This window comes from Exophiala mesophila (genome assembly GCF_000836275.1).
Source record: "Exophiala mesophila strain CBS 40295 unplaced genomic scaffold supercont1.3, whole genome shotgun sequence".
In the NCBI taxonomy this organism is placed as follows: domain Eukaryota; kingdom Fungi; phylum Ascomycota; class Eurotiomycetes; order Chaetothyriales; family Herpotrichiellaceae; genus Exophiala; species Exophiala mesophila.
The window spans coordinates 818,205-836,208 of record NW_015622506.1 but is presented as its reverse complement, the minus strand read 5'-3'; the positions used below and the strand labels follow the sequence as shown (position 1 = coordinate 836,208).

At 50.4% G+C, this 18,004-nt stretch overlaps 7 protein-coding genes across 8 annotated transcripts; 1 reads left to right on the top strand and 6 right to left on the bottom strand.

The window, feature by feature from the left end:
• Positions 1-329: 329 nt before the first annotated feature.
• Positions 330-1,108, bottom strand: PV10_03960 (uncharacterized protein; the record flags this gene model as incomplete). Its single annotated transcript, XM_016368474.1, has 4 exons — positions 1,060-1,108; positions 940-1,009; positions 747-890; positions 330-667 (listed from the first exon to the last, which is right to left on the bottom strand). The coding sequence occupies exons 1-4, from the start codon at positions 1,102-1,104 to the stop codon at positions 330-332; spliced, it is 597 nt and encodes a 198-aa protein (XP_016224262.1). The 5' UTR covers positions 1,105-1,108.
• Positions 1,109-1,808: 700 nt separating this feature from the next.
• On the bottom strand, positions 1,809-3,377 carry PV10_03959 (uncharacterized protein). The gene has a single exon (XM_016368473.1). It carries the CDS (start codon positions 3,323-3,325, stop codon positions 1,955-1,957), a length of 1,371 nt encoding a protein of 456 aa, XP_016224261.1. The 5' UTR covers positions 3,326-3,377; the 3' UTR covers positions 1,809-1,954.
• A 276-nt stretch (positions 3,378-3,653) lies between these two features.
• On the bottom strand, positions 3,654-6,891 carry PV10_03958 (uncharacterized protein). Its single transcript, XM_016368472.1, has one exon. It carries the CDS (start codon positions 6,776-6,778, stop codon positions 3,707-3,709), a length of 3,072 nt encoding a protein of 1,023 aa, XP_016224260.1. The 5' UTR covers positions 6,779-6,891; the 3' UTR covers positions 3,654-3,706.
• Positions 6,892-7,167: 276 nt separating this feature from the next.
• PV10_03957 (uncharacterized protein) lies at positions 7,168-9,907 on the top strand. Its single transcript, XM_016368471.1, has one exon. The coding sequence runs from the start codon at positions 7,418-7,420 to the stop codon at positions 9,779-9,781; it is 2,364 nt and encodes a 787-aa protein (XP_016224259.1). The 5' UTR covers positions 7,168-7,417; the 3' UTR covers positions 9,782-9,907.
• A 798-nt stretch (positions 9,908-10,705) lies between these two features.
• PV10_03956 (uncharacterized protein) lies at positions 10,706-11,428 on the bottom strand (the record flags this gene model as incomplete). The annotated part of the gene is made up of 2 exons (XM_016368470.1): positions 11,196-11,428; positions 10,706-11,148 (listed from the first exon to the last, which is right to left on the bottom strand). Exons 1-2 carry the CDS (start codon positions 11,278-11,280, stop codon positions 10,706-10,708), a joined length of 528 nt encoding a protein of 175 aa, XP_016224258.1. The 5' UTR covers positions 11,281-11,428.
• Positions 11,429-12,569: 1,141 nt separating this feature from the next.
• PV10_03955 lies at positions 12,570-15,939 on the bottom strand. 2 transcript variants are annotated; one of them, XM_016368468.1, is made up of 5 exons: positions 15,567-15,939; positions 14,861-15,498; positions 13,288-14,813; positions 13,089-13,235; positions 12,570-13,030 (listed from the first exon to the last, which is right to left on the bottom strand). In XM_016368468.1, the coding sequence occupies exons 1-5, from the start codon at positions 15,701-15,703 to the stop codon at positions 12,857-12,859; spliced, it is 2,622 nt and encodes an 873-aa protein (XP_016224256.1). In that variant the 5' UTR covers positions 15,704-15,939; the 3' UTR covers positions 12,570-12,856. The 2 variants fall into 2 exon arrangements, with proteins under 2 accessions (XP_016224256.1, XP_016224257.1); XM_016368469.1 differs by having other exon boundaries at positions 14,861-15,939.
• Positions 15,940-16,105: 166 nt separating this feature from the next.
• On the bottom strand, positions 16,106-17,893 carry PV10_03954 (uncharacterized protein). Its single transcript, XM_016368467.1, has one exon. The coding sequence runs from the start codon at positions 17,583-17,585 to the stop codon at positions 16,428-16,430; it is 1,158 nt and encodes a 385-aa protein (XP_016224255.1). The 5' UTR covers positions 17,586-17,893; the 3' UTR covers positions 16,106-16,427.
• Between the last annotated feature and the right edge of the window lie 111 nt (positions 17,894-18,004).

Sequence of the window (18,004 nt, the reverse complement as noted above, 5' to 3'; positions counted from 1 at the left end):
CCGTAGTCATCTAAGCCTAGACCGTTGGATCCCAGCGATGACAAGTTGTATGGACACGGTCATGATATGTTCTGCCCGCTTTGGGGAGAAAAGACTTCCAACGCTCCTTTTCTGTCCCCAATTCTGACCTGAACACACTGATGCTCTCATACTACTTGAACATTGTTGGAAATTAACGCACTGATTCAAGTCTCCCATTCCACATAGCATGCGTAAAACATTTTCGTAGCTCATGGACTTGGAGCAGAACCGTGCATTTTACAGCCAAGATCAAACCTGGAGGGCTTGGAAGCCGTGATCTCGATTTGTAGTCATCGACATCCAGTAAATCATGGAGTAGGAGGGGCATACTCTGTGTCAGATTCATCATCTCCATCGCCGCAGAAGGGTCGTCTGAGTTTGTCTTCCTCGGTATCTGACGTCTCAGGGGGTAAAGTTGTCTTAGACGCAGCCTTTCGCTGTTGCCGGAATATACGCTTTGGAGCCGGGGTTTGGGGTACATCGTTCTCAGATTCATCAGAGGGGTCAAGATCGTCCATCACATTATCTTCATCGGATAACATATCTCTTGTTCTCCTTCTTTTCCGTGAAGAGAGACTCTTTGGGGTGGTTGGCTTAATAGGTGCTCGCTTTACTGGGGTGTGATTGGTGACGACAGTCGCTAGAGCTGTTAAGAAGATAAAAGGTTAGCGAGAAAACGAGTTTTCAGAGTGAAACCACATCAGTACGACCGTTAATGGACTCACCTTCCGATTTGATCGAGGCATTGAAACCCTCTTGCTTGCTCTCTTTCTTGAAGGATTTAAGCGTAGCTTGATCGCTGATGGCCCTCATCATGGCGTTGAACGTATCGGCGATGGCACGAGGTGTCGGGGCTGGATCATCACCGACTATAGTTGATTAGTGTCCTTTCTTGCTATTAGATCAGATAAATCATACTCCAGTGTTGGTGAATAGCATTCTTGTCAAATTTCTGCCGACCTGTGACCAGGATATGGGTTCGAAGTAACTAACAGCCGTTAGCAAGAACCCAAAAAAATGGTGATGTCGATGGCCTACGTCCAGCTTTCTCGAATCAGTCCAGGGCGCAGAACTTGGAGCCATGGTGATGATGAACGAGAAGAAGCGAAGAAGTCGAATCGAAGATCGAGGGGAACAAGGTTGCTGAGTATTGTACGGTAGACGTCAACTGCAACAAGGACAAGGACAACAAGTGGATAAACTTGATAATCTGAGACGAACACAAAGAGTGAGAGAATTGACAAGAAAGATTAAAAGATGAAAAGATCGAGAGATCGGTTACAATTCTGAAAAAGAGCAGGAGCAGCATAGTGCCCAGTCTTGGCACGTATCATTTCCAGCCTGATCACCCCAAGAGACTGGCTCCTGCTTCCAGAGCAGCAGCTGGAAACAGCTGGAACATGGAGATTTCACGTGCCAAAAGCGACTTCTGACCAAATATGATGAGCACTGTCAAAACGAGACTCACATACAAAGGTTGTACCTATCGACCGAGGCGGGAGAGGGAGAAGTCGTTTTCTCTGTCATCCTGTCAAATGCTCGGGGACGGTTGCTGTAATGTCTGAACCATTGGTGGCGGCAAACAGCTTTCTGGGCCTATGAAGCATTAACCTAATGTCGAAAGTGCTGGCGCTTGACCGACTTTCGCCAGGGTGTTGTGTATGTTGACACAAGCAATCCCAATCAGGCTGGTCACGTGCTCTGAGAAAGGGGTTGGCTAGAAACCCGGGGTTGTGCCGATAACCGTCAACCGTCAGGATTGTCAATGGTCAATGACCAACGGGAGAGGAATGATGGACTGGTGATTTGAATGATGAATCTATACCCCAATACGCGAAGAGACGCACCTTCATGCTATCATGTATCACAAAAATCCATCGCTCAACCTTCCTCAATGCTTTACCTCTAGTTCACCACATTACTCCTCCTGTTGCTATAGGAGAGAACCCCTTCTTCTCTGCCAAAATCTGTATGCATAAAACCCCAATCCCATGGCAGCAAGTGCCCGATACGCCAAAAAGACACCGATTGCAACATTGATGTTATCATAATACCCTGCCATGATCTTAACCATAGAGTGCTTCGGATCTGAGCCAACACCCAACCCCCCAATCCCAACGCGGTGTCGATCCGCATCGGCTTCGTCGGTATTCCGTGCAGGAGCAACCGTAACTGCCGCAATGGGCTCTGCCTCAGTCACCGTCGCCGCCGTCGTAGCTGTTGCCTCCGTCGATGAGTCCACTGCGGTCTGATTTGGCCAACTCCCACTGGACACAAGAGACGCTGTGTCTCTCCTCATTTTCCGCGTGAAGAGGTAGACCAGGAACCTCAGATCCGGTACGGTGAAGGTAGGATATTTCCACAGGGCAACGGCATTGTAAGGCGGTAATTGGTCCAGAAGATCCGCCAGTACACCCAATGTCAAACCCCACAGAAGAATGGGCTGCTGGAAAGCCAATGACTTTGACGACTCGGGGACACCGTAGGGTGCTTGCGCCCAGCCGGACACGGTGCCAAACGTATCGCCGCCCTCGCTTGGAATGAACCCTGGAATTGAACTTGCATACACAGATTCGGACGGTACCAGGCGTACAGCGCTGAACATCATTCTGCCCATTGTGAAGCGGAGGATCTTGTGAATGACTGGGCCGACATGTTTCGCCATGCGACTGGATATATCGACGAACTCTCGCGTGCGGAGGGTCGGGGAGAGGAGGGCACGTAGCGAGACCCAGTGTAGAGCGGCGACCTCAGTAGGTTGGGGTTGTAAAGCTGGCGACGTCTTGGATGTGAGGACGAAGATGTATGGGCAGAGCACCATGAGAGTCTCCTTGCCCCATGCAGTGGAGACGAGACGGTCAGGGAGATTTCCTGCGTGCAGACAGCCTGCGGTATCCAAGTCTAGGCCAGTCTCTTCCCTCGTCTCGCGAATGGCAGCAGCGAGGTCATCTGCATCTTCTGGATCCCTTTTCCCACCTGGTAGGGCTGTGTGACCTGACCATCGATCACCAGGACGACCGGCGCGTTTGATAAAGAGCAGCTCCGGGTCGCCTTGCTGGACCCATTCCTGGGAGAAGAACTCTTCGAGTGTGGCAGGGGGAGAAGAAGACGGGTTCTCGACGTCAACGACTGACCCCGAGGCGGCGACGACGGGCGCGAAGGCAGGTCGCACTCGTATCACAGCGGCGACGCTGGCTCGCTTCTTACAATTCTCGGGGGTCGGTACGTGGGGATAAGGGTGTTGGGATCTGTGTACAAGGACTTTTTGAAGTGCCTGCACAATAGCCCTCGACTCGTCCGACATGGTCAAGAATTGCACGTGGGACGTGGTCACATGGGCTGCATGAAGTATAGAGAAGATGGGAGATGAGTCAATGCGGAGTGTTGGATCTTTATAGTTTATTTTATATTGGAGATGCCGAGGCTGGGGTTAAGTGAACGGTTCTGACGGCCCAAGGCTGAAGCAGTCCGATTGGCTGGTGGCAGCGAGGATAATGCTCTTGGCATCTAGCCTCGCAAGGCTTCGATTCATCATTCCGTCAGGGGTAAGACCAGAGAATATACCGTATATCTAATACCGATCAACGAACGCAGGGCAACTCATGCGCAGCCAATAAGAGAACTGACTCGAATAGAAATTGTTCAATCATGATATTAATAGTATGTATAAACATTCTCCATACCTTCATGGAGGTGTAACCCGTATCTCTGGTCCTGTATTCATGACATCGTCATCCTCATCTAGAGGTCCATATCGATCCGAGTCGGTGGACAGAAATCGTTCCAATCCTGGACCTCCTCCGATCCATTCCCATGGCCGTTGTATCCGGATTCTGGTATTGATCCAGCTCTGCAGCTTCCTGCCACGGCCCACCACTATCTGTTCGGCACAATCCGCCAGCTCGGCGTCAAGCCGATCGATATGGCGCTTGACCCCATCTTCATCGATTGCGACCCCTGAAGGGTCGGGATCAGGGTTGTGACGGTCGTCGATGGCTTTCTTGACGAGCTGGAATTCCACCGTCGTCAGCAGCCCGCGGTGCAAGGCTTCGTCGAGAAAATAAGTCGTGATAATGTCATGATGGAGACGAACCGAGTCCAAAAACGGGGACAGATCGTTGGGCCCGGCTGCAAATGGGTTGGCTCCGAAGAAACACAACACGTGGATGCAGCCCGTCCGATGCGAGACCGTGGCAATCCTCAATGCACTTTGGAGGCCCTCAAAGAACTGTCGAGCTCTTTTGGCGGTATGATGCCCACGTTGCAATCGTTGTTTTGCTGCCAGAAACAGGTCGAAAAGGATTGCATCATGCCCATGAAGAGCGGCTGCTCGGACAGGCGAACCAAGCGGACCTCTTTCCAGCAGAGGATCTGCACCGGCTGCCAAAAGGTCTTTGACAGTGGGCTGTGAGCCTGACAAGACAGCGGCAGTCAGAGCAGTGCCCCAAGGTCCTTGTTCATTGTCAACAAAACGGCAGCGTTGTAGCCTCTTGGACACATCCTGGCCAGGATTCAAGACTGCTTGATAAAGATCGGTTTCCTCCTGGACCCGAACTCTTTTGAACAAGCGCATCTCCCCTGTGTCTTGGACGCTCTCGTCAAATGGATCCTCCTCTTCCTCGTCTCGTTGTCGTTTCAAGTCATCTCGAACTTTGCTCCAATTGACCATGACTGATCCCTTTTCCGAAGTGGACGGTTCCACCGGGATAGAAACCTCGTAAAATCCTTCGGCTGTTCGAGGAAGGTCACGTCGAACTCCAAGACTATTGGTCAATCTAGCTTGAGAGGTATCGACAGCTCCGCCGTCATACGCGGCATAGAGGTTGAGAGAAGGAAGGGTAGAAGGAGCCTTGAGGAAACCGTCTGCAAGTTGACGACGCTTGGAGCCTGGTCCAAACTGACGGAGCGAGGAGGCGTCCGCTTCGATGTGAGTTTGATCCAGCTTTGTGTACGATACACCACAACTGCGACACTGCCATGAGCGGCCGCCGTCGCTCAAGAGGCTTTTTTTGCAAATCGGACATTCATTCACCGAAATGGCTACGTTCTGAAATTTGATATCCATGGTAAGTTTCGACCGAGGCTTGACGTTCTTCCAATTTTGTCCGTTGAGGATAAAATCGGGTGAGTCGACCATGGAGATGCAGAACTGGTCGGAAGCGATCTTTTGATACCCCGGGTGGCCTTGGAATTGGTTCTTGATCATGGTGTTGAAAGTATTCCAATCCTGAAAATACTGGAAAGGCAGGCTGTGATTGTTATTCGCGGCGTCTGTAAGAATGATGTTGTCAGAAAGCAGCATCGACATTGGGCGTGGGAGGCTGTTAGCAGCTTTGACCCACGACGACACTTGGCTATAAACCCCTGACTGCTTCACATAGCTCACCACCAAGTTATGCAGTACAGAAAAGGCCTGCAATTGGAGTTGTTTGTAATCCGAAATAGTGGTTCCGGGCCATTCTTGCACGTCAGTTGAAAGCTCGGATTGCTCAGGTAGTGGGTCACTAGCCGAACCCGTGAGCTCGAATACGAAGCCGAGAGGCATCGAATCCCTAGCGATCGGAAAAAGCCTATTAGAGGCGGTGCGATTGGCCTCGGAAATCTCTTCCCGCGAGTCGCTGTTTTGAGGGAGCTGAATAGATGGGATTGAGGGCTGACTAGTTTGGGATTCGTGTGTCGAAGCGACATGGGAAACCCAATCGGTGACTGCGTCTAGTTTCTTTGGAACGCTCATGACTAGGTCAAGGCTAGCTCTGGAATTCTGCTCCTCGTAGGTGGCTACAGTGTTAATAAGAGCCACAGTCTCGGAGGAGAGCTGCGCTTGTATAGGATTCATGTAGTGGAGAACCTCTTTTGCGTAAGCGGCAGCAGTAAGTGCCGCATAATTCTGCCATGCTTTGTTTTTATGTGAATCAGCATAATCGCAAATGCCGCGGACGACTAGTGCTGGGCATGTTTCGTATAGTCCGGCCGTCTCCATCTCGAAGCAAAGAGCTTGGAAATCTGAGCCAAGCCGGTCTCTTTCGAGAGCATCTCGCATCAAGGTGTTGCCAGAAAGAACATTTCCATGGTGGACCTGTATCCGAGAATGTGGTCTGGGGTTGCGGGTCACCCTGCATAATGCATTGCAATGATGGCACGAAGTCGAAGGTCTCCCACGATGATTGTACGTGGCTTTGAACAGATTGTCAGGATGTCGGCTTAGGTCTGGTCGTCCGAAAGATGGTACCCTGGCGGCAGCAGCATCCACATGCTGGGTGATATTGATGGAATCAGACATACTCAATGCTTCCATCGTTGACAAAACACCTAGAACCTTTTGAGGAGGCCGGTTCAGCCATCTAGACTGGGCAAACACGCCAGCACTCTGTCTACCGAAATCATACTGAATGACTCCACCGTGTTCTTCCTGTGGCTTGGCAATAACAACATCACCAAGCCGTATATCGTGTTCTTCGGAAGGGATTCCCCCTGCAATACCGACAATCAAGACGATGCTAATGGGGAACGTTCGCATCATATCGCGAGCAACTGAGGCTGCGGCATTGGTGCCAGTACGAGACGATGGCAGACATGTGAGTACCACATTATGGCGACCGATGCGACCAAAATGATAGTTCTGATCGTCGCGGTAAGGAATTAGAGGAGCTTCATGACGTTCGTCGAACATCAAGAGGGAGGCGGCGAGTTCGAGTGGTAAGGCGCAGACCCATCCGATAGTGTAATCGGTGAACTTGGGACGTGTGGAAGACGGCATCGTACTGAGTGATGATCCTCATATTTCCGGTGTTGGTGTATGGAAAGCGACTTTGGTTATGACGGGGGCATGGTGACGCTATATGCGAACAGAATGACAGTTCAGCCTTGTTGACCATCAAGGGGAAAGGATGGATGGGTGGATGGAGATATATCAGTGGATCCACGGGCGTAGCCGCATGGTCTGTTCCTATCTTAAGTTCTTAATTGGGATCGAAGAAGATGGCACGTGGGAGGTTGGAATTGCATGCGCAGCTTACATGCTTCTCCGTCACTAATGTCCAGCGGTTAGAGTACTTATACTCCACGGCATCTCGAATCGTTGACCACGGGGAAGGGACGACTGGTTTGATTGGTTCTTTCCACCTGTAACCTCATCCAGTCAGACTTGTCACGGCAGCCACAGCCCGGAAACTCTGATGGAATCCAGCATCTTGCGGCGTCCACCAACAGCTCTGTATTGGAAGGAAGAGCTTTGAACTTGGAAACAAACCTTTTTCTTCCTTTCCCACCATGTCCCTGTGTTCTTTGTCTTTGAATTCTTCTTCACCTTGCTTTACAGGCTCCTGATCGACGTGGACATCCATTATCCATGTATCATTGACTGCATCAGCCCAGCCCCCTCCTCCTATACCCCAATATGCGCTTCGGTCAAACCCTTTCCAACGCTGTCTATCCTCCATGGAAGGACAAGTACCTCGAGTACGATAAGATCAAAAAGCTACTGCGTGAAGATGAAACATCCCCCCAGAGTCGAGGTGGTCAGACCGGCTGGACTGAGAGGGACGAGGAGAACTTTGTCCATGAACTCACTGTCGTCCAGTTGGAAAAGGTCAACCAGCACCAAGTCGACACCTTCAATGCCCTAAGAGATCGTGCCGCTGCTTTAGAGACCAGACTGCCTAGTCCGGACAATGAGGAGAACAGTCACTCGGAGCAAGAGTGGAAGACGGTGGCAAAGGACATGCTCACAGAGCTGGACAACATCTCCAAAGAACTCAACGAGCTTAGGAAGTTCAGCCGCGTCAATTATACCGGTTTCCTAAAAGCAGCAAAGAAGCATGACAGGAAACGAGGTCTTAAGTACAGAGTTCGACCCATGTTGCAAGTTCGACTCTCCCAGACTCCCTTCAACCAGGAAGACTATTCTCCTCTTCTTTTCCGTTTGTCGGCCATGTACTCATGGGCTCGCCAGAAGCTCGGCGAGGAAGAGGGCAGTGGAAAAGAAACAAATTCCGATGTACGCCAACAAGATTCCTACAAAGCATACAAGTTCTGGGTCCATGTCGACAACCTGCTCGAAGTCAAAACCTATATTCTCCGTCGCCTTCCCGTTCTTGTCTACAATCCTCAATCCGTCAAGGTCGTTGATGGCGCTCAAAAAGATCCCACTCTGACCTCCATCTATTTCGACAGTCCCAACTTCGACCTCTACCAGGGCAAAGTCGACAAGGCTACCTCAGGCGATTCTGTTCGTCTCCGATGGACCGGTCTTCTTGATGATAAACCTGAAATTGTTCTGGAGAAGAAAACAGTTGGCGATGAAATTGACAGCCGGGACATCCGAGTGACTCTCAAGGAAAAATACATTGAATCATTCCTCAAAGGCGAGTATAAGCTGGAGAAACAAATTCAAAAGCTGGAAGATCGTCTTGGCCCGGATGCTGATGAGGTCAAGACCTTCAAGGCAAATGTCAACGAGATCCAGTCCTTCATCAAGGACAAGGCTCTGGAGCCTGTTCTGCGCGCAAGCTACACGCGGACAGCTTTTCAGATTCCTGGTGATGACCGAGTGCGAGTCTCACTTGACACCGATCTTGCTTTCATCAGGGAAGATGCTTTGGACTCGGATCGTCCATGCCGTGACCCGGAAGATTGGCACAGGTCTGATATCGATCAGAACCAGCTCGAATACCCATATCCAACCATCAAAAAGGGCGAAATCAGTCGTTTCCAACACGCCGTCCTCGAGATCAAAATCAAAGAAAGCAAACGATTCAGCAGGGGCAATAGTTGGCTGGACGATCTGATGAACTCGCACCTTGTCAAAGAAGAGAAGAAATTTTCCAAATTCGTACACGGGGTCGCTCTTCTTTTCGAAGACTATGTCAACAGCTTTCCTTTCTGGCTTAGCGATCTGGAAACCGATATCCGGCGGGATCCTGTGACCGCCTTCCACGAGGAGCAGGAGAGAGAAGCAAAGCAGGCCGAAGACGAGATGGCGGTCGGCAGTGTCCTGGCAAGCTCAAAGCTATCTTCCTCATTCAAAGCCAAGACAGCGTCGCCCTCCAAATTTCCGGAACGTCGGATCTCGGGTCATCTTCCACAGGCTCTACAGCAGAGCTTGCGTCAAGCTGATCAGCTTCAATCCACGGCCGAAGAACCCGATTCTGATGACGATGGGATCCAAGGAGGAAATGGGACTGCGCCTGGTCCCAGCGCTGGAGGGCTGCGGGCATACCTCCCTGCATTCTCCAATTCACGGTATGCGCGTCGTCATCGACAGGGTGCCGCCTGGGAGGACGCACCGCTACCACCGGGTGTAAAAGACCCGGGTGTCTGGATCAAAGACCAAGGTCCATTAAAGGTGGAAGCCAAGGTGTGGCTTGCCAATCAGCGCACATTCATCAAGTGGCAGCATATTGCTGTGCTACTGGCCACTCTATCTCTGGGGCTATACAATGCCGCAGGCGTCGATAACAACATCGCCCGTGCATTATCCCTGGTTTACACCGCATTCGCCGCCTTTGCAGCAATTTGGGGTTGGGGAGTCTACATGTGGCGGAGTCGACTCATCACGGAGCGAAGCGGCAAGGATTTTGACAACGTGGTGGGCCCGTTCATTGTCAGCATCGGTCTTGCGATTGCCTTGATTCTGAATTTTGCTTTCAAGTATAATGCCACCATCATGCAAAGCCACCCGAATTCGACGGTCGTGACTCAGTTGGCCACACAGCCCCCCCTGGGTAGCAATCCTGAGGGACTATGGGTGCAAGAATTGTGAGCAGGCTTGACAGCGGAGGACTCTTATTGTATATACCTAGCCAATTGTGACTGCGGGATCCAGAAGGAGCCTATGAGCCATCACACATCTTTCACAAGTAGTAATGTATTCATTGTGGGCAATCCCTTCCTAAGACAACGAACAGCCTGTGTTTACCGCCTCAATCTGCGAACACTGCTGAAACCCTAATGCCTTTTTGAAAACATTGTCCTCTACGGTTCCAGCCATCTCTCAATAGCCAGCTGATACTAACACCGTACCCTAATCGGCGAGACAGGACATGCCACGCGCCATGGTGCAACCCTTGTAGAAATGAACACCCGTTCGGCCCCAGCCTCTTGGTCTATCTCAATCCCTTTTGGTTCTACAGCCGGACGCTCAGTTTCTAGTCTTGCAGAGAGAAAGGTAACGAGTTGCCATCTTTCATGTCCCAGTCAGGGCACAATGCTGACTGTGATGAAACCCGCAAGCATAGTCCCAAATGACGGCATGTTGGCATATAGTCCTCGAATGATGGTGGAGTCTGTTTGGGAGACAAAGAGAGCCGCAGACTGGCGAGGCCACAAACTTCACAAGGAAGGACGTTGTCCAGATTTTGTCGAGATGTCCTGAGCCGTCCGGGCTTTTTCTAGAGTGGATTTGAACTTAGATCAATCCGGGGAAAGTCAGGTCGAGGATCATCGGCAGCATTCATGTCGGATAAACAGATCCAAGCCACTTTTCAGGCAGACTATCTACTACAATGGCCTATGGCGGGTTATGGCCATACATGGAGGCAGTGGAGTGAACCTTTGAGACTAATTGGATGAATTCTCTGGATACAAGTCTGATGAGTGCGTTGATTGACAACTCCGTCCTCTCAGAAACACCGTACTATGGCTCTCTACCATCAACAGACAGGTCTTGCCAATGAGAATATGTCCTTCACTCTTCGACCGTAATGACCTTGTAGAGAAGGCTATCACCGTGGACTGCCATACACAAGCAGCCGTTGTTGTCGATGAAGTAGACGACTTCATTCGCTGCTCCTTGCAAATTGCCACTCTGGATCCATTGATCCTGGATTCGTTGCAAGACCTTGAAATAATGTCGACGAATGTGGTTCAGAACACCAAGATTGGCCGCGATAACATTGGTGTATTCCCCCTCAACAACAGAATCAGGGTTGTTGATCGGTTTGGACAATGTCAAGGCGTATTTGACATTGGGGTTGGAGTTTGAGTTTGAGTGCTGTGAGATGGCATCGTGGGCGCTGGTGATGTACTCGCGAACGTCTGCTGGAATCAAGTCCAGGACATTCGTCTGTCGTTCAAGTTCTGCTGCGATTGAGTCCCTGACCACGTCCCACGGTAGATGACCTGGGGTTGCTTCAATTGTTAGTTCAATGTGTTCCTGAAGAAGAGGTGGTGCTTACGAGGAGGTGGAGTGCCTTCGTATCCAGAGCGCTGTGGCTCTTCTGGAAAAAACAACAACTCTTCCTCTGGGATATTTGATGACATGTTGGAGCAGGGACAATCTTGACGTGGCTATGTTGGGTGACGCTTGAGAATGATTGGGAGAAGGGTCAAAGAGAAGAGTTATCGTCTGTGTTTGTCAGGTTGAGGAAGAAGAAAAAGAAGAAGAGTGAGTTCAAGTGATGAAACGAGGGGGAATGAGAAATTAGTCTCATCTAAAAAGAAGATTGTGGTAGAACGCCGAGCACAATCATGCGCATCATCTGGACAAATACTCAGCCGCGTGGCTACCTAGTGTTTGCTCACAGGAATTCACACACAGACATGAGCTGACAGTGGCATCTTCTGAAGGCAGTGAAATGAGAGATCACAGACAGTACAATGGCATGTTTGTCGACAAGCCATGAGACATCTTCTGGTGTAGCCTTGGCCGCGGGTGAGAAATCCAAGTCTGTGTCCCTAATACAGACCAAATATTTCTGTCCTGTGTTTCTCTCTCAATTCTCTCTTTTGGCACCGTTGTTCTTCCCTTTCTGCAACTTTACCTGTTCTGCTGCATGGACATACTTCTTCATATCTCGAGACCGAAAGCGGTTCACCACAGCAGCCGAGATACTTGGCATCCGCTTGCGTATAGAAGACATTGTCGAGGCCAGAGTCAGAAGTCCCTTTAGTTCAACGACAACGACACGACAAGATATGGGATAGTAGCGAAATCAGGTGGGACGTGTTTTGCGAACGGTTAGCCCTGAAGACTTGCTGGCGGTGGAAAATGATGAGCATAACGCTGATAACGTTGAGAGAAATCGGTTGGTCTTATACATGTCCTCCTGCCGTCCCATCTTGAGGCATACAGTCATGTGGGCGGGCAACAGAAATAATGGGCGACCACAGATCTGTTGGCGTCGAGGACCTCATCGGCAGTCGAAAGGCTTTCGACAAGAATCGAATAGTTCCCACTCGCATTCAAGGCTTAGCGCTTTCAAACATATGGCCAGACCATGAAAATCGAATCAGCATCGCAAATAGCGCCAAATCCGAGTTTGTTCTTGAACCTTCTCTGCATGGACAGGGGCAGGCTGCCACAAGATCACCCAACCTGGAACCCATTATGAGCTTTGTCGTCCACCATCTCTTGTCTGGATCAGGCATACTCTATCACGGAATCAGAATCGCTGTCTGGCACCGTTTAGACTCTTGGCTAGCATCGCAAAGCTGCTCCTCAAGATGAGCAAAGATTTCTCATTTCCCAGATTACTAAATCCTACAAATGGCAAGCCTTGTGTCACGTGATATCATCGCCCTCCCCTCTGGGTCTTTATAACCAAATGTGCACTAGAAATACTGAAAACGACTTAACGGACAACGACCGTATAAATCGCAACATTTCAATGGATGATAGCTGCGGGGCATGCCACATTTTATATTACTCCGTATGTATCTTGTTGGCAGGCCAAGATGACAATCATTACCTATTTAGCCTGCGTGAGAGATCCACACAAGGTCAGCAGCAACAATAGCCATCGCAATTAACGACATCTTCTGCCGCCTGACCATCTCAAACACCCTTGGTTCAATGCCCCGTTCCATGAATCAATGTCGCCCATTGGCGCGACTCCATCTATTGGCGAGCCTCGGTAATCACTCCCTCGTAATCTCTCGTCTTGATGTAGTCCAGCGTTCGGAAGAAGTGTCGCTTGGGGTTCTCCATCGATTGGGTGTTGCCGTCGGTATTGGTGCTTGACAAGTTCGAATGGATCAACTCAATGAGGCCATTGAGGTATTTTGTAGTCACCTGTCCATCTGTTAGGCCAAGCCACTTTACTATAGACGAACCTTTCCCAATAACTCACCGTTTCGTTTTGCTGATCAAAGTAGTAGACGTAGCGATTTAGAATCTCAACAAACAACTCCACTGAGACAGCCGTATCCATGCAAGCATCGGCAACCCGTAGTGCCCTCTGAAGACATTCGAGTACGCGCTTACCATCGCGGTAAAACTGTACGCACCGTTAGCTATCGCCGTCCTGGCTTGAAACCCATGTTACTCACGTCTTTAGCGTCCTCCTCCTTGCCTGCGATTTCGACCGCCCACCATAGATGACTTGCTAAATAGACTGCACGACACTGGTCCGGCTTCTTCAACAACTTACTTCCATGCAATGCCGCTTTGGTGATTAACGTGTCGTAATTCTCCTTTCCAAACCCTCGACTGGATTGCAAAGCCCCGGCGATGATGCAGACCGCTTGAAATTGCGCTCTCGAGTCACTGATGCTATCTTCATAAATGGTAAAAGCTTGCGCCAGATACTCGTATGCAAATTCTTCGAACCCATTTTGATCAGCGACTTGTCCCGCGGCTACGAACAGGCGTAGCGTTAGCTCAGCAGCACCAGGATTGACCCGCGTATACAGCTGGGACAATGTCTGATGGATAAATCGGTAGAGCGCAGATGATTGTGTTTGCCAGTTGTCGTCAAAGTGTTCGCGCTTCTTTAAATTGCGGGCCAATTTCAATGAAGCAGTGATGATGGCTGGTGTGGTGTACTTGATTCTTTCGTTTCCTGCTTCGTATGCTTTTCTGGCTTGTTGCAAGAGTCTCAGCTGGGTGTCGTTGTCCGCACCTTGAATGACATGCACTATCCGCGCCAGCCAACCTTGCTCCTCCACTGTTTCATCCGACTCTCCGGCCCTCTGGCGATTCAACCCGGGGTACCCGCCTGGTTGCTGAATACCTTCTTTGATGAGGACCTTGAGGAGAGACAGGACGCCTTCTAGATGTTGTGAGGTAGTAATCTTGATTCGATTTCGAAGAATGTTCTTTGCAACTTCACCCGCTACTGCGCGCCGGGTGGCATAGGTCTGGGACTGGTAGAGTGGAAGGTAATTGGGCAAAGCGAGGGCGGTGAAGAGAGAAAAGTATGTCCTAATCGGCGAGAGGAGGAGGTTGAGCATATTGGCTTGTGTCGCAGCAGAATGGAGATCGGCAGAGTCCATGAATTCGGCCCCCTTTTCCCGGGCGTATGCCAATATTTGGTCGACATATTCTAGTCTGTCGGGATATATGTTTAATGCCAGGTTTGCGAGCGACGTCAGTAAGGCCATGGTATCTTGGATGGGGAGTCCTCGCGTCTTGACCAAGCTGATGACCTGTTCATAAAAGATTTCAAAGAGCTTCACATCGCCTACGTTTGCAGATGACTTCTCCCCATTGGTAGCCTGCGTGTTTGTTGGCGAGTTCGGTGTATCTGCCTCGGGTTGAGCTGGTAGACTTGCTGAAGGCGACTTTGGCTCTGTTCCATTGGTTTTCGAGGCATCAGCCTCGTCCACTGGCTCAGGTTTGGCACTTGCCGAGAGGTCAACTTTCTCGAGAAGTCTGATGGTTGCTTCTTCTTCAGCTTTCTGCTTGTCTTCTGCGGAAACTCCGTCGGTTTCCCTTTGGGCATAGGTAGAAAGACGATCCATCAGGCCAATGACAATCTTCTTCATATCAACATGTGGATTGAGGCGGGCTATTGCGGAAAGCATCTGGTCCAAGGTGTGTAGATGGTACTCATCAGGAAAAACCTTTGTGATGACTAGATTTGTTAGCAGAGAGACGATTAATCACAGGACATATCTTTACCTTCGAGCAGGTACTCTTGCGCCAAGACATCACGGCACTGCACGACCTGTTCCAACAAGGGCGAGATAATGGTTGACTTGTAGGTCTCAAGGTCGACGAGCTGGCTAAGCCTGACGAGATTGCTCCCGACCAATAATTCCAGCTCTCGGCGTTCTTGAGTCCTCTGTTCTCTTTCTCTGGAATGACCTTGATGCTGCCACCGTACCCACAGTTTGTTCATTTCGACAAAGTTGGTGAGGATAAAATTGATCGAGTCCTGGATATTGCCTTGTGGGCCATCCTCTTTTCCCACGGGAAGGTGATCGCGTGCCTGGCCACTCAAATAGTACCTCAGGAACAAGCCGCGAATGGGATGCTGCACTCCACGACTCATTTCCATCATGTCTTTCATGATTTCTTTGACCGGGGCATCCTCGACGGCCATGTAGACAGTTCCGACGGTGATCATGAGGTAGAGGCGAGGGATGATGTTGCCAGCATACTGGACGAGTTCGTATAGGTCGGCGAGGTGGTTGACGGGATGGGAGTCGCGCAGATAGTCGGAGAGGTGTCGCAAGGCGTCGAAGACAGCCATGTAGAGTTCATAGTACTGTTTGGGGCCGAGGGTTGGTGTCCTCAACTCGGAAACCAGGGTAGATCTATGTTGATGGACGCAAGTCAGCGAGTGCAGGCAGAAAGAATAGAGGACTTGTGGTCTGGTACTGACCCGCATTTTAGGGCATCCATCAGCTTCCCTGGCGTCTCCAGACATCTTCGCATCTGCACAGCCTGCTGTCGAACGACTCCCAGGGCCTCTTCTAGTAGTCGGCCCTGGTCTTCCTGGGTGGGCGGGCTCGTCGCCATTGCGACGGAGGTTCTATGGTGCTGCCAGCGATGAAGGCTAAGGAGAGTAGTACTGGGGAAGACTGAAGTGGAGGAGAGTGAGAGAGATGGGGTAAGGTGTCAGTAGACCGTGTTGGTACTCAGCGTGGGATCTATGTGAATGAAGATGGTTGCAGCCTGCAAGTGAGCATTTGAGTGGCCGACAAGCATGGGACGGAATAGGGTAAACTGCCTGTAGGTGGCACGGTAGTAGTACGTTGGCTGGCAGAGAGTCCATGTCATCCACGCATTGGATGCGAGATGGCGAGGCGGAGTTCTTGGCATACCACGCAGCCAGGTCACGTGCATCGTAAGGACTATACATATGTCTTGGGCTTTACGCAGTACAGAGTCAACAGAATAAATGAGGTGACGACAAGGAAGTAGAGGTATGAATGATATGAATTCTGCATCCTGCTGCAGGCTATCTTTGTTTCAGTTCTGTAGTATTCCTGAATATTCTAAAACATGGCCATCTCGCTAAGGAGCAACCTGCTATTGAATCGTTCCATGCAATATATGCACCACAATGACCACCAGCGCCTACGCTTTAAGCAGAATAAGTAATAAAACAGGATAAAAATGGAAGCCTGTTGGATCATGAAGTTATCCAAAGGTTTCACGAGGGGGTATCAGTGTAGGAAGAGAAGACCGGTGCCTGTGGGTGGGGACGCGGGAAGGTAAGCTCTAAGCTTGGGGGAATAAATCAAGAGGATGTGACGGCGGCAAAGGGTTCCGACGTAGTTGTTGGGATGCCACCAAACTCGATGGTCACGACTGGAGTCACGGAGGATTGAACAGATCCATCGTTGGAGAGAGGAGCACCCCAGAATTGAGATGACCAGACAGTGCTTGTGGACGAATAAATGAGCTCCGCAGATGACGTAGTTGATGGAGCATCCACTGCCTTGCTGGACCAAGGAGTATAAAACCCAGAATCAAACTCAAAGGTTGACGTGGTTGTCGAGGTGCTAGGACTTGAAGTGCTCTCGAGGGCGGTGTCGGTCCACGCAGGATATGAAGTCGTGGTGGTTGTGGTGGGTACATAATAGGAGTCTCCATCGACATCATGTACTGAGGTTGTTGATAGACCTGGAGCTGAGCTGCTCACTGTCGCATCTTGGTCCCATAGGCCTAAATAGGTTGTCGTCGAAGACTCCAGAGGCTGTGTTTCTGAGGGCAAGGTAGAAGAAGCGGTCGAGGAGGAGCTGCTTTCGGTAGTAGGTCCCTGCCAGGCAGACCAAGGAGTGGTGGTTGGGTGAAAGCTCCTCGTTTCCGTAGTAGTTACGGAAGAAGCGTCGGTGCTTGAACTTGTCTCTGGCTCGGCGGGGACCTCAAAGTAGTAGTCGGTGTGCCACATTCCATCATCATACTTTCTTGAAGAAGGCGCATACTGTGTGACTGTGACTGTTTCTGGAGCAGGAGGCGGAGGTGGAGGACTTGATGAAGACTCTGGCCGACGAGATCGACTGGGCTGGACAGTTGTCTCGGGTGAAGGTTGGCTGGGCTCAGCAGTTGTCTCGGGTGCAAATGTGACCGTTTGTATTAATGTCGCAGGTTCTGCTTGTTCTGTGATTGTGGTGGGCACTGCAGAAGTGACAGTGACCACAATGGTTGTGGGAGTTTCAGACTCGGTGATAATGATTGTGGACAATTGTGTGTGAAGGATGGTCTCGGTATGGACAATGGAATCCGTGACAGTCGTTGCTGATCCATCGGAGCCAGAATTGCCTCCATCAACAGCAACAACGGAATACGAGACAGGCTGTCTTCGTTCGAGGAGATTAGGTAGGACAGGCCATGCGGTAGAAAGGGAGATTAATGATGAAATCGACAAGGCAGTGTTGACACTGTGTACCCTCATGTCGGCGGATTCAGGTTTCTTATGAGCCTAGTGAGACGGTGAGATGTGACGATGTTGTGATTAGCAGGGTGTGAGATGAAGATGGAACCAAAGAAGAATGATTAGCGAAGGAAACAATCTACAACATTTACCTATCCATGTTGGAGGAGGCTGGTCATTCTTTGAGTATACGTTTGCAGCACCTGAATGAAAATGCATGTGCACCCAAGGTGGTGAGGTGACCAGATACAAATTTGAGTTGTTTATGTCAAGGTTGGAAGAGGTTGGAGAGTGTTACAGACCAGGTGAGAAGTCAACAGACGCGTTCGTAGTGGCCAGTGGGGACGCTAGAATAGAGCTTAGCTTACTAAGCCGCTGTATGGTTGGTGGAAATAAAGTGGCAGGAAGCGCCACAGCGGTGGCTGGGCTCCGTGCACTGT